The sequence below is a fragment of the Dicentrarchus labrax genome, unplaced genomic scaffold (assembly GCF_905237075.1).
Source record: "Dicentrarchus labrax unplaced genomic scaffold, dlabrax2021, whole genome shotgun sequence".
NCBI classification, from domain to species: Eukaryota; Metazoa; Chordata; class Actinopteri; family Moronidae; genus Dicentrarchus; species Dicentrarchus labrax.
This window is the reverse complement of record NW_026136701.1, coordinates 4,763,484-4,778,824: the sequence shown is the minus strand read 5'-3', so window position 1 is coordinate 4,778,824 and position 15,341 is coordinate 4,763,484. Positions and strand designations below refer to the sequence as shown.

The following is a 15,341-nucleotide window of genomic DNA, read 5'->3' as shown; positions in this document are numbered from 1 at the left end:
TGACCATAGTAACCAAACCTGGCCGAATCAGCGAGGGACAGAGGGGTGGCACGCGCTCATTGGGCTCAACAGACGTTCGTCTTGCCTACGCCGTCTCTGCACGTCTGTCTACCCCACGGACAATTACCTGAGCCTTGCAATTAACTGCAGGCACAGCGATAATGCTGACGGCCTGCCAGGAGACGAGTGGAAGTGGCGGCGAGCCAGCTAGCTGGGGCTGGAGAGCATTGCGTCGGGCGGTTGTGTTTGTGCACTCTGTGGAAATGCGGAGGCCAAGAGAACAGGTGCAGTAAGGTGAGAAGATGCCCCAGGTGACTTCATGTGGATGGCGCCACTACTATCCTGGCCAAGATTTCTAAGCTGAAACAAGTTTTTCCTCTGCCTTCACACAAGTCGCTGTCATACAGTTGAGAGGAAGCAAATGTTTATAAGAACGAATTCAATGAGCGTATGATGGGCCATCTGTTTTAAAGGGCCAATAAGTAAGATTGTTACTACCCCATAGAACATAATGACCATAATATATCCACATACAGGGCAAGAGGATTGTTGTTCAGTACCACTGTCTCAATGATTATGTTGCCAGCTGGCTTTCAAAAACTTTCTTTCTTTCTTTCGACACGCTCCAATTTCAGTTGGTGAGAATGAAATGTAAAAAAAAGTAAATAAAAAAAGATAGTTGTACCATTGTTTCTTCTGCATGACAACAGGCAGGAACATACCTGGGAATTTCTGTAGGCCTCACTTAATTAGTCAGATATCTTAGTAGACATTTTGCTGGTTTTGTCAATCTGTGCCACCCTAGATTCACCACCTTTCAACCTTTTTTCAATTCCTACTCTATACTAGTAAGATACATCTGATTAAGTTAAAGTAGAGGGTTTTAATCAAGAACTGGTATCTTCTGGCTCTTGATTGGTTAAACACTCTTGATACAGTTAATCATTCTGTGGGTGGAGCATGGAAAGATTAAACATAAGCAAGTCTATGAGTGGGATTGGGAATCCCTGACAATAAACCAGCATTAACATTTTTTTGGCCACTTGGCCAGACACAGTGACATTAACATTTAATATTCAGAGTTGTGTCTCTGGCCACCTGATGGATGCTAGTCCAATATTCCCTCTTTTTTTAGCTCTGTTTCGCTTCTCCCTGAGAAAAAAATAAATAAATCTGACTCTTTAGGTCAGTAGTTCCGAACATGGGGGTCAGGATCTCCACGAGGGGTCAATAAAGCTTCATGGGGGGTCACAAGGCCATCTCAATTTTAAAGCATGCTAGAAAACTTATAAAAAAAATATAAAAATATACACAATAGGCTGATCACTTCTGTGAAGAAAAGAATATGTAAAGTAAATTGTTACTAATAGAACAATGGCCAAAACACAGAATTTGTCAAAAAAGAAGCATAGAGAGTTTGTTAAAAATTATTAAAAAATACATCATGCAGACAAAGAATTGTATAAAAAGTTCCCTAAACGGGAAATGATCGGTTCAACATTCATCCAAATCACTAATTTTACACAAACATTTTACAGTTAATGAGCGCAGTATTTGGGTTGATTGTACAGTTTTGAATATAATATGAAATATCCATAAAATATGTCACTTCAGCAGGGATTGTCAGTTTACTGAATGATAGAAAAAGGGTCCCTTAAGGAAAAAGGTTGGGAACCACTGCTTAAGGTGCTAAATGTTTTTAGACCTCACAACTGTAAAATTGCCATCCATAAAACAGAAACATTTAGTGATAATTCTAGGGTTTCCTTACTATGAGCGACCACTTTCACATAGACATGTGATCCACCCTTAATATAATAGTATTGCTTATAGCAGCTTGAAACACCAGACTTGGTTGAGGTTTCCTGTACAATTTTACATACATAAGTAGAAAAAAGCATATGAATGTTATGCTCTCATATAAGAAGCAGGAGTATAAATGACAGTTAAATTACTGAAACAATGTAATGGTTGTACATTATAAGATAAATGAAAATAATTAGAAATACAGATGAGTTTTGGATATACAAGCATTGAACAAAATGATGGAAAAGAAGTAATAAATGAACTCATTTGTAAAGCTTATGCTACCTTTGTTGAGGCTTTGTCAGGCAGGTGTTTTGAGTCTTTCAGCTGTGTTGGTGATGAACAATGTGTGATAACTTTTTCATTACCCTGCTAATGCATGTTTCCTCAGTTTGGCAGATGCCACTGTCATTTCTTAGATGTTTTGAAAAAAATAATGTGACTCTCTTGTGAAGATTCTTTTGTTACTGTGATTTATTATCTCTCCCCATGTGAATCCTAACAGGCAGGTGCACATGTGAGTCATATGGCATTGAGCATAAATTATTGGTACGTGTCAGCTATAACAAAGATCAACATCAAGTTTTTAAGGTAACATGAAGCAAAGGGAAAAAACAGGACAGACTGTTAGTGCCCAAGTGGCTGAAAAGTTATGTCAACAGCGTGACTAACACAGACTGAAGAACACTTCCACAAACATGAAGATGTACAGTAGTATGTATTCCAGGCCTATTTTACTAGACTAAATTATCTTATAAGCTGTTTCTGTTATTTTGCCCCCCCGTATAAAAAATAAGCAAATGGCCAAAATATGAACTCTACTATGTAACACATTTGTTATGCCTGAAGCACCACAGGGTGCACTGAGTGAATGCTTGTCAGTTTTCATGAGGCATTTAAACAATTCTTGCATCATTCCTGACAAGGCGGTGGAACTCTGTGTCACTTTATTGAGGAACATCTTAAACATAAAATAGCTTGAGGGCAGTGCCTTCTTTCCTCACGCCATCCAACACCGTAGCCATAACGCTGTGTTAGGAAGCTATTGTCAGAAATTAAATCCATGACTTCCCTACAAAAAATGGCAGACACATTTGGTATAAATTCCTTACTTTGCTGCAGCTGTTGCTAAATGCTTAAAAAGTCTTCAACCAGAGATCATTATGGAAAAGCGTTGCCACATTTGTTCAAATTGTCCTACAATAGTTCTCAGTGCTCAGTTGGCACTGAAGTTGTTTGTGCTATTGGTCAGTTGATGACAATAAAAAATCAGCAAATTCCATCAGCTGAGGAAGAGCGTGAGATGTGGAGAAAAGCCCTGGAAAAAGCTATTCCTTGAGTAAAGGCTCTTGTCAAGCAACATTCAATATGTGTTATTTTATGTTCACCATCACTGGGCAGTCTACAGCTTCAGTACATATAATATTTGTACATATTGTTGTAAATTATTATAATAATAATGGAAGTTTGTGTTTAAAATGTTCATCTTCAAATGAATTACCGAACCTCAGGGGAATGTGATCCAGTTCTTCATTATCAGTTGTCTCAGCCTGGGCACAGCCTTGATCAGGTCAACTTGGTTTTTGGAAGTTTTTGGTGAATATTTTGTAGTTTTACAGTACATTTTGAGAGCTGGAGGGGAACTGGAAGTTCTGTTCTCAAAACAAGTGATGTCATTCAAAATTAGTCATCAAATTGATATTTGTAACAACAAATTACAAAAGAAAAATCCAGCCCTGGGATGTAACCTTGCTCAACATTATTTATGGGTTTTCTCTATTTGCTACAACAAGAATGGAAATGAAAAAGAAAACAGTTTATTACAGTTACAGTTTAGGAGACTGTATAGGAATGGTTCAGACATTTATTTCTATTTTTTTTTTTTTTTTTTAGCACAGCCATGCTAGCAGTGGGCCCCTGCTTCTAACCTTTATGCTAAGATAATCACCTGCTGGCTTGCTTCCCATTTAGCATACAGACATGAGAGGGGAAAAAACAAGTCATCTAACTGTAAGCAAGAAAGCAAATAAGCATATTTCCAAAACATACAATTCCTTTAGAAAATATATTTCTGTGTGTTTTTTCTTTGCAGCTTAAAGGCCACCAGACAGACAGAGTGAGGTCAGCTGGTGATCTGTGTGCTATGTTTTCTAGACAGCTAGAAGAGGGGAGTGTGTGTGGATAACATTACAATGTTTAATACTTGCGCTGCTGCTCTGGACACTTTATGAGACTTCAGCTCTCTGTCTGCTGGATTGTCACAGCTTCCTCCATCTCTTTTCTTTGGACCACCATATCGTACTTTCCATGCACTTCCTAGCATCGGGGATCAGTTTGCTTCTAGCATTGGGTTGGGAACAGAGTGAAACCTGCACCACTGTGCCCCAGAGTACACTATGTGCTTCTATGGCGCCCTGCTGGATGCTTTGAAATGATATCTCAATTCATGATATTACTCTTCAATAAAAGCCCACATCTGCTGCGCCAAAAGGCCCAACACAGAGGCACGAGAGGAGGAGTGCTGCTGCGTCGGTCTCTGTTCTGGGCTGTGCGCACTGTGAGCCCAGGGGCGATGTAGGGATAAAAAGGTTTGAGCTGTGCACAGAGAAGAGGGGGACGGGTGGGGACAGGGGCTCAGGGACGTGACAGCAGAAGATCCATTTAGATTAGACGGTTTTAATATCCTCTGAAGTTTCCAATAAACAGCAGTTGGAACCACTGCTGCTCCGTCGTCATTTGATTGTCCGTCACCTCGGACGTAACCTCAGTTGATGCAGTTTTGAATTGCTGCCCTGACTGGCCTTGTATTGCTGCTGTTATATCAACAACAAGCGATAAACCCATCCTGCAATCTGCTGTTCTCTACACTGTAAGGCAATTCAGAGGCAGTTACACAGGTGCCTGGAATAAGCTTAGCCAGCAGGCTGCCTGAATGAAGCATTTTCCTGGAAATATGCTGAAATATGATTATTAATTTTACACTCTCTATTGTGGCACCCACTACTGCACTCCAAACACGAAGAAAAAAGGTTAGAATACTTATGCAGGCAGAGCAGGGGAGGACATCCTCTCCATTACAGACGTCTGCTCTTCATAAGATTCCAACATGTTCTACAACTTAAAAAGAGAAATATTATTTTATACTTCGGACAAAATAGACTTGTTCTTTATGGAGTTAGAGAACTTTCTGACAAGCTGTTTTTCTCCCCCTATTCAAGTAATTCCAAACACTCATGCCTAGGGTTGCTCTGAATGATTTCAAACTGTAAAACTAAGCAAAACAAAGTGAGGTCAAACTGAGTAGATAATGAGGCGTCCAGATGGATGGATACAAATCTTTGGCCTTCTACTGGAATCGCTTGATATTTAGCAAGCCAAGATATTCCTTCTTCTCTGTTAATGGCAGCTGTTTCTCGTAGGACGGCTGTGCGCTGTTCAAACACTGCTGCCATGTGCTGCACTGGTAATGAAGAGAACAGCAAGATGGCTTCTGATGCCACCGACTAATGAATCCCGACAGTCACCCCCCCCTCCCCCACACACAGTTCTCAGATGAAAAAAAGAAGATTTTGCTAATGTTCTTACCTATTCTGCCTCCGCGTTCATTATTGAGTTGGATGGTGAGCTGAAGAGTGTGAGCTCCCTGTGAGCCGCACTGTGGGAAACAGCAGCCAGAAAATTCTTTGGGATGATATGAAAATTTGTACATGGGTGTTGTTTTTGTCTTTCGAAAGGCGATACTGTATGTCATCCATCATTTCCAGGAAAGGAAAACTTTTTATTCATCGTATAAAAGAAAGAGATGGGGGACAAGTACATTTGTCTGGAAGGTTATATTCACAGTGAGCTTGATTTCTGACAATATGCTTTTTTGACATCTGGCAATACTGCACTATGCTGACACAGTACTATAAAGCACACACTCTGCAATGTGGGTCAATAGTCCAAGGCTGCGAGTGAAAGATCTGAATGCACTCCAAGTCATGAGCATGGATTTTACTTTTATTCTTCACTTCTGATGCACCTGACAAGACAGTACAGCAGACAACAGTAACATAATGATTGTACAAACTAACTTTTCTATGAAATGAGTGAAAATGTAAAATAACTTACTGCAACAAGAAGGCTTTAGAAACTGAAGATAAAATGTCTTCACGGTTCTGAAGAAAAGATTAGTGGGAACACTACCCAAAAATAATGTGTAAAAGTGTGAAAGAGACTTGATCCAAAAGGAACTCAAGGAGGTCACATCCGTCTGAAATAGGACTGAGGATAAATCGACCCTCTACTACCAACCAGACAACCCTGTCTTCTAGAATTACATTAATATAGTACTATGTTGTATAGCCAAATATGTTCAAAAGAAAACATAATTGCTTCTTGGATTATGCTCCATGCAAGTGTGAACCTATCGTGACATCACCCATTGATTTGTGGAGTACCGTTTTGAAGCCTTCAGTTGGGCATTATGATCATAGCCTGCACTTACTTTCACTTGTCCATATCAGGAAGCAATGGCAGCTCGCCTGGTCACACATGTTCTTACATTACAGATAAACAGTACTTTAAAATATGTTTATGAAATGATTTGAGGAGAGAAACAGGCAACGCAGTAACAGAATATTGATTCATATTTGATCAGCACTGACTAGTTTGACAGTTTGATCTGAGTTCGGTGCGTTGAGCTGGACGGACTCATTGTGAATGACTTGTCAATCACAACGTAGCCACGCCCTAAATCATACCCTGCTCTATTGTCCGTTTTACTCTAAATTTGACCTTAATATACAAACTGAAGATCAGGCTGTATGGAAGAAGACTTAGAGAAGTTGGGTAATTTCTCTTTAAGTTCAATCAGACTTTTTGTTTTGTTTTGTTTTGTTTTGCAGCCAGTGGAGCTGCTTCCTACTGGCCATTAGAAAGAATACAGGTTTTGGAAACTACCAAGTTGGCTTCACTTCACAGACACATAAGCTTTGTCCTCTGATTATAAAGTCTTTTTGATAGAATGACAGTGCTACTTGTATTTCCAGCACAGAATTTGTAGGGAGGTGGTCGGGGGGGGAAATTACCATATTACGTAAGACTCGGGATCCTGAGTCCTGTCTGTAGTGTAGTTAGGAGGGCTGTCCAGTACCCTTTTTTTGGGCTCCAGAGATTTAGCAGTGATCAAAAGTGAATATTCTAAGCTTTGACGGTGGTATGATGTTTTTAAATTTAAATGTTTTAACCGTCCAAGAGACTGATGCCAACCACCATCAATTAACTATCCTGTATGTGTCTGTCCCTGTAGGGAAAGAGAAACAGAAAGAGGCAGGGCAAGGCACTCTCAGAATTGAAAACTGAATACCTATCTCACAAACATCTGAATATTTGGGTCTAGCCCTAGCGGCTAGGTAAAGGTAAATGGATGGTAAAGGGACTGTACTTATATAGCACCTTTCTAGTCTTCCACTCACTCAAAGCGCTTTACACCACGTACCATATTCACTCAGTCGCACACATTCATACATTGATGGCAGAGGCTTATCAGAACAGAAAATAAATAATTCCCACACCAATGGCACAGTATCGGGAGCATTTTGGGGTTCAGTAAGATACAAGAACACTTCGACATGCAGCAGGGATCAACCTTCTAATTAGTGGACGACCCACTGTACCCCCTGAGGCACAGTCGCCCCATGGTAACAAATGCACTTTGGTTAAGGATGGGGAAAGACTGTAGTTTTAGTTAAATGATGATAAAGTAAATATAATAAGGTAAACATGTCCTGTTTTGGGCTTTACCAAGTACTGGGTGTGCCTAAACATAATCATGAAAAAAGTCTAGGACTGCCCCAAATAGTCGACTTCGTTAGTCGTTGCGAAAAGTCTTACTCGACCCACTTTTCATTAGTCGGATAGTTGCTGAAAAACAAAAACGTTCAAGTACGTTCAGGAGTTGCACCTTGTGTGACTTTATAAGAAATGATTTATCATTTAAAAAGCGGCTGTTAAAATATATATATTTATGTAATTAATTCAATATCTTAAATGAGCAACAACTAGTTGACTATTGGCTTTATAGTACTTTATACAGACTCTAAAAATATTTAGTCTGGGGCAGCCCTAGTACAATGATGCTTTGGTTGCTGCAAGCAGATAGAGGGCCCTATCTTGCCGATCTGAAACGCAAGTATCAAACGCAAAACACAAGTAGCTTTGTGGGCGGATCTCGGACGCTGTTGCCAGTATGCCGGCGGGATAAATGACTCTTGCACCCGGCACAAATCTAAAATGTGTTAGTCTGAAGTAGCTACATTAGTCATAGGTGTGGTCATCTCACATTCCCTTTAAAAGCAGGCGCGCTTGTTCCTAGCGGATTGCTATTATAACGGCGGATTTGCCAGGCGCACGCCAGGAGCGGTTCACAGCCGAGGAGACCGACCTTCTCGTCAGGGCCGTGAAATACAGAGAAGTGACATTATTGACATGAAATAAATGTAACACAGCCATACAATAAATCAAAACAATGTAACGCAGCTTGCAGGAAGAAGACCCTGGCCTCGGGAGCAGTGCGCACGGGCCGAGCAGTGCGCAAGGGCCAGCTAAGGAGGGAGCAGTGCAAACACCAAGGTGCAGAGGATCCAGACCCACTACATGCCGTTCCTGCAGCAAACCGGGTTAGACATGCTGGAACGTGAGCTGTCCGGGATGCAGCACAGTATTAATGCCCGTCTTGACCGGGTGGCGATGTTGCTGCTGCCTCTCAGGCGCATCCCCTCAAGTCTGCGCCCCTAAAATAGCATCTGAATAAGCGCCACTGACTTTAGACTAGGTTTTTCCTGGTCTGTGGCGGAATTGTTTTCTGAAACAGCAAAATAGCACCAGGGAACGTTTGCGCCGGAACACGCCTCCTCTTTTCACTGAACCGCCCTCCGGAGCGCAAGTTCATTCCCTAATTTAAGGACGTGCGTCGGTGGAGGGAAAATTCCAATGTGGGTCGAGTACAAAATAGGAATTATACAAGGGCCAGTGTACAAAGTCAATTGCGCTGAGTGCAAGATAGAGCCCATAGTGTACAACAATATTAGATATTGCAGGAAAACTAATAAGTTTCAAATAAGTAATATATATAATTTCTAGGAGACAGGACTGCAAATGGAGTGAGAGCTCAAACACCGGCAGCACTATGGCATTTCATCAATTAACAAGGAACCGTACTGCAAAAAACGGAATTTTCTGCTGTGATGATTATAATGCACCATGTGATCAGAGCTGCCATTTGGATCAACATGAGTATTTAACATATTAACACAAAGATGCGAGACCGAATCGAGTCTTGGATCAAGTGTTAACCATTAGGATCTCTATACTGGGGCCAGTATGATTGAAGTTGTGGCACTATTTCCTGACCATGGCAGACTGCCCAAACATTATAAATGATGACTAAAATGTCAGAATGTATACTCAAACACCTTGGGCTACCCACTCAGCATTCCACATTGGTTATCAGGCCCTGAGAAGTTGATTTTTCTTTTTTTTTTTGAGTAATGAGGATTTCCGACAGGCCAGTGATGAAGTACTATCGCACAGCTGTGAGCTAGCGGAGTGAACCATGAAATATGGTTTCATACCTGTGAGGTATTCTGGGTCGGGCACGGGGTCCGACAGCTCCTCGTGGCACTGAACCTCTGTTGGCACCGATGCCACCACCATGCCATCTGGGAGCTGCTGCTCGATGCCTCGGGCAAAGTTCTTCTGCCTGGTTTTCAGAGAGACGAGAACATGGGAGGTTCCATTAGAGACAGAAGCACTCAGTCATCCAACACAGGGATACGAGAAAATGAGAAGCAAAGAGGTGTGTAGGTTAAATAAAGGGAAATAAGGAGGTACAATGATGAGGGAGGTAAAAAGCAGTATACACACCATGAAGGTGGGGGGGATAAAAGGTCAAAATTAACAGCTTATGTTGTGCTCGAGCCAAGTACCCAAGTTCTTCCAGTGTAAATAATAATAAAGCAAGGACAAAATAATATATTTTCCCAAGATTCTGCTCCACTGACAACATGAAGATTCTGAACACCTACTGCACCAGGAGTAGCTCTAATATAAAAATTCATGCTTTAAATTACCAATTCAGGGCAGTCATGGGTCTGAAAACTGATTTCTTACCTTAGGCCATGTACAAACACCAGGCATATACCAATAATTCCAACCAATGTGACATTGGAATGTGTGCACCTCAGGCACAGTTCTAATTTAATTAATTTCATTGTGTATTGTTCTTATGTTGTTATCATGTTGACATTTTATTTTTTACTTTCACTTTGTAAACTGTTTCAGTAGAGTGCTATACATATTGTCACAAAATCTCTATATACCCATACACACACACACACACACACACACACACACACACACACACAGACAGACACACACACTCTATTGTAAACAAAGAGTGTATATGCATATTTCTCTTTGTGTGTACATAGTGATTTACTCATGAACCTGCAAAGTGGTTCATGCCCCTGGTTTCCATAACCACAAAAACCAAAAAAACAAATAAAACAAGTTGCAAAAAGAACAGGTTGTATGACCAAATAATTAAATACGTCTGGATTGATGATCCCATGAATAGCAGGAACTTTGCTTCTACTGACAAAATCACTGATATATATATTTGTAAATGCATGTTGATTCTGATGTAGTTGCCTGTAGCATTTTGTTTTATGACTATACAGTAACATCTTTTCTCCAAAAAAAATCGTTTCAGAATGACAATCTTCATTTAACGCTGTGGTCACAGACAAAAGCAAAGGAGTCAGAAGAAAATGAATAAAAAGGATGAATGAAGGCGGGAGGGACAGAGTAGATCAAAGATGGATAAATAAGTGTGCTTCTCATAAGTGGCAAACTGTAAAGGCATACTTTCTGGCACATCATTAAGGGGAAGTCAATACATAGTAACAATTATGCAGGACTGTGGAGTGTATTGAAGAGCCAAAGTCTCACATAAAGCCCGTCATTTTTCATTATGTTGATTGTTCTGCTGCAACGTGACTCAGTCTCAGAGCTGATGTCCTCATTTGTCTGCTGCTGCGAGTGACTCTTGGTTGAACTCGCTCATTTTGTACACTTCATCATTCTTTGTCTCAATGCCAGTTAGGGTCACAACAAGGTTCCACAACAGAATGAATTCAATAAATCAGGAACTTATGTCATTCAGGTGTCTGGGTGCAACAGCTGATGAGAACATATCTTTATGTTACTCATGTAACAATCCATAGCGCTCTTTTACTCCACACTCGTATTTTTCGTAAAGGTCCAGTGTGTAACATTTAGGAAGACCTACTGACAGAAATAGAATATAATGTTCATTAGTATGTTATCAGTACTATATAATCACATAGAAATTGTGTTTTCATTGCCTTAGTATGAGCTGTTTTAATCCAAACATGACATGGGTCGCCTTCCATGGAGTCCGCCATATTAAACCCATCGTGTTTCTACAGTACCCCAGAAAGGACAAACCAAATGCTGGCTGTAGATAGGGGACTTTTTGGCGAATTTCACTATTTCACCATAGTTTCTCCAACACACTTCACAGCCTGTTCTCATTCCCAGGTTGTCAAATACAGAAACAAGCAGTGTTCACTTAGTTGCAATCTGCAACTGGTCTCCACCTACCCTAGAGCTAGATACTTCATTATGTTCAGCAGCTAGTTGTTAACTTTGTCAGTCTGCTATTTGGTCACTGTTGCATACAGTGTGCAGTTTGGGTAATTATTTTAACCGTTCTCCTCAAAGTGGGTTCAGATGGGTTTTTCTTTTTTTGCCCCTTAAACCTGTCTGATCCACTGCCCTCAACATTTCAGCAACATACTCGGTTATTTTTATTGATAGCCAAAGTTATGAACGCAAGACCATGTTATTACTAACCTAGAATTATCCTTTAACAGTAAACTGCATCCAGTATGCTAAGGTTACAAACACAGCTGCTCTGTAAGGCTCTGTACCACCAGTGAGACGATAGAAGCAAAGAACATGCTGTCAGTCTAAACATCTCTGGATGAACGACTCGCTTGCTGCTGTCTGTTTTACTCTCGAATTTCAAATGACCCCTTCCTGTATGCTGAGAATATTTCCCGCCAGTAACCATATCTGACACCAGTTATTAAATTAAGCAAATAGGATCTAGAGAATCTCAATTAGCCTAAATGGATGTTCTTCTCAGTTGCAGTCCCTTTTAAGACAAGTGTATTTCTATTAAAAATCTGTGATAAAAGCCTTGCAGCTTTAAAACATACATAGCGTCAGCCATTAAACAGATAAAAAGATCCTTGTGGCGCACACTGCCGACACTTTTCCTGTTAATATATAACGAGCATAATGTTTGATTCATGCAGTGTTCTGGGCCTGAGCTGTGAGAAAAGAAAAAAAAAAAGATACACAAATATTTACAACTCACAAACTATTGCCTTTGGGAAAGTCACAGTTTGAGAACAACAGAAGCCACTGGCTGGAATAGAAGCAGCGTCAAATACCACTATACAGATTACATTTTATTTGCATGGCGTGGCCAGGGGTGTGACAGTAATTAGAAGGAAATCAGGCTCATAAAAACAATGTAGAGTTAGCTGCTGGTGATGTGAAACAAAGCCTATCTGCTGATGTGGGTGGGTGGGTGGTAAGGCACGGAAATTGAGAAGACACTTCTTCATGCATCATAAGCCTCTGGAGTGGAATAATCCCTATATACAGTGTCACCGCTCTGTTACAGACTCTGTATGTATCATCAACTTGAACTGGGTATTTGCTTGTTGCTAGATTTGTGCCGCAGACTGAGGAAGAACAAGGTTGGCTGGGATTTCATTGACACTGGAGTCAAACATTTTCAGTTTCCGCTGAAAGCAATCACGCATGTTTTTAGCTGTTAGTTTAACAAAGCGCACTAATTGGAGATGTAATGAATCTTTTTGTTTTGCTGAAGACCGTGATGATTTTTCCCTCTCTTAGATGCATGCTATGTGGAATGAAAGTTCCTATATTGCTGCTTTCGTGCCTGACAATCGCCATTGTTAATTGCGATGGATGATGATGATGACATTCAACAGCCAGCTGGCACTATAAGGATGGCATTAACATTTTTTTAGAAGTCTGCCAAAACTTACTTAGCCTTTTTGTCTTTTAGTAGCTGTGGTGAGGCAGGCGCAGGTTTGATAAATTATTGAAACATGACAAAACACAAGGACACTTTTGATTAACGACCCTTTCACTTTTTTTCTGCTTTCCTCGGGATGATCCCCCCCTCCGACTATGTGAAAGAATAAACTCACAGCTTTAAAATAGAATAAATCAGGGCCACCAACGACGCGTTCACACCCCACCCTCTCAGACACATTTCATATTTTAATTAACTGAGTCAATGAACGCATTCCTCTTGAGGGGGGTCAGCTGAGGTGGGCTAAAAAAAGGAGTAAGAAGATAAAAAAGAAAGATGCCCGGGTAAAGTAGTTTGGATGGTGGTGGGTAAGGGGGGGGGTTGTCAGGTGGGAGCGTGGTCTTAATCATTGATCCCAACCAAGCCACCAGAATGAGAACAAAGGGCACTAAAATATTCATTAAAACCTTCTATGAGCTTGTCGAGTGAGAGAGGAAGGGAGGGGAGTTAGGAGTAATGAGAGGAGGTTAGCTTTTTAACATCTCATTACTGGAGTCCACTGGCTCCCACAGAGACAGGAAGATAGAGACCCTGTCACTGAGCCCTGTAATATGAAACCAGATCATATCGTGCCCTCCGATAGGACTGCCATCCTCATATGTCATGTTGCTTCGTAAGCAAAATCATCCCGTGCCCCGCCTGTCTGCTGCCGATGATACGACAGGATTTTACCTACCAGGAATTTAAATAAATAAGCCTTGCATTTTTTTTTTTTTTTTTTTTAAATGGTGACCAGTCTACGTGTGAAGCAGGAGGGGAAGCTTTCTGTGCGGGGAGGGCAGGGTGCACTTCCCTTTTCCGAAAAACATGAGAAGCATTTCAGGGCTGCTGAGCTTGACAGATGAACCATGATGGTGCCATGCTGGGTGGAGGGAATCAAGCCAGTGTGTGTGTGTGTGTGTGTGTGTGTGTGTGTGTGTGTGTGTGTGTGTGTGTGTGTGTGTGTGTGTGTGTGTGTGTGTGTGTGTGATGATGCTCTCACGAGACCTATCTGAAACGGCTTGCCTGTCCAGTAGATGGGGAGTCCGCACACCTACTCATATGTCTGCATACGTGAGTGCCATGGCTGTGTTTGCATGTCTGTATTTATGCCGCTGGGCACCTGCTCACACCACTTGCTGCTTTTTATTCTCCCTCTTTCTGTTGTTGTTCCAAGACAATCTGGTGAAAATCCCATTTTTTTCCCCAATGCAGGTCTCCTTTACCTCCCAAATAAATAAAACATTAACATTCGAAACTTTCACTTGGAGGCATTGTTTAGAATTTTCTCGATTTTCTGTGGATGAGGAGGGGATTTTGCATGAGGTAGTAGGGTCAAGAGAATAAAAGAAGTAGTAAAGTGTATGTTTAACAGGAGAAAAGAAACAAATACTACGTAGTGGTGCTATTGCGGCTGGAGGGAAAGAAAATTCAAAAAGCAAACATGATGCTATTTGTTTGGAACAAGGAAAAAACCCCAAAACAACAAACCTCTGCTGGTGATTACACAATATTCAAATCTAAGTTTTCATCATCACTGAATGATGGAGGCAGATGCTTTGTGCTGCTCCTGTGCAGCGGGGCAGGGGCTTTTGTAAAAGTGCCAGTAAACATCATATAAATGATTCCTTACTATCCCTCCCTCTGGCTCTCCCTCTCTCGCTTGCCTTCTCTCAAAAACGGTACATCTAATAAGGATGTGGTAGGACGAGAGCCACGGCGCTGTTTCACTGGCATATTTTAGTTAACACTGAGTCAATGACTGTTGAAGGCTGCACATCACTACTCTGCAAGCCTCGACTAGAGGTAACACAGAAACTACAGTAACACATGACAGTTGAGTGCACACTGCTTGGTCCTCAGTGTTACTGTCTAGTGGGAGTGGAGGGAATGGGAGCGATGAAAAGATTCAGACACTCCAGTGTTTAGGACAGCATCTTCAAAGCCTCAGAGACTTCCCAAAAGAAGAATTACATTTAAGTTAATAAGTCAGCTGTACAGCACTGCGTTTGAAAGGGAAGGAACACTCTTTCCTCCTGCTGTTTTTTAATATTTGAAGAGTACTCCGGCAATTTAGTTGATGGGTCTAGCAAGAGACAAAAAAAAAAGAAGGTTGGAGTCGATGTAGCAGAAGCTGGATGTCCGGACTTTTAGTCCCTACTGTAGTTTCTAGTTAAGCTCCAAAAACTCTGGATCATACATTTCCCATAATTAGGGTAGATAGCTGGTTCCATTTTACAAAACACCCCATTTTCACTGGCACTGACAAATCTCTTGTCAAACTCTTTTTAGAGCAATGTACATCACTGGCATCAGATTATGAGCTGTGGCTGATTAACATTAATTCTGTGAG

General features: G+C 41.1%; 1 protein-coding gene across 8 annotated transcripts in view; it reads right to left on the bottom strand.

The window, feature by feature from the left end:
- Nucleotides 1–15,341, bottom strand: part of astn1 (astrotactin 1) — a 399,395-nt gene that overhangs the window by 200,766 nt on the left and 183,288 nt on the right. For all 8 annotated transcript variants that reach the window (XM_051402015.1, XM_051402098.1, XM_051402178.1 and 5 more), the window contains one exon: nucleotides 9,423–9,550. In XM_051402015.1, coding sequence (XP_051257975.1) covers nucleotides 9,423–9,550 — 128 coding nt within the window. The remainder of the gene's footprint in view (nucleotides 1–9,422; nucleotides 9,551–15,341) is intronic.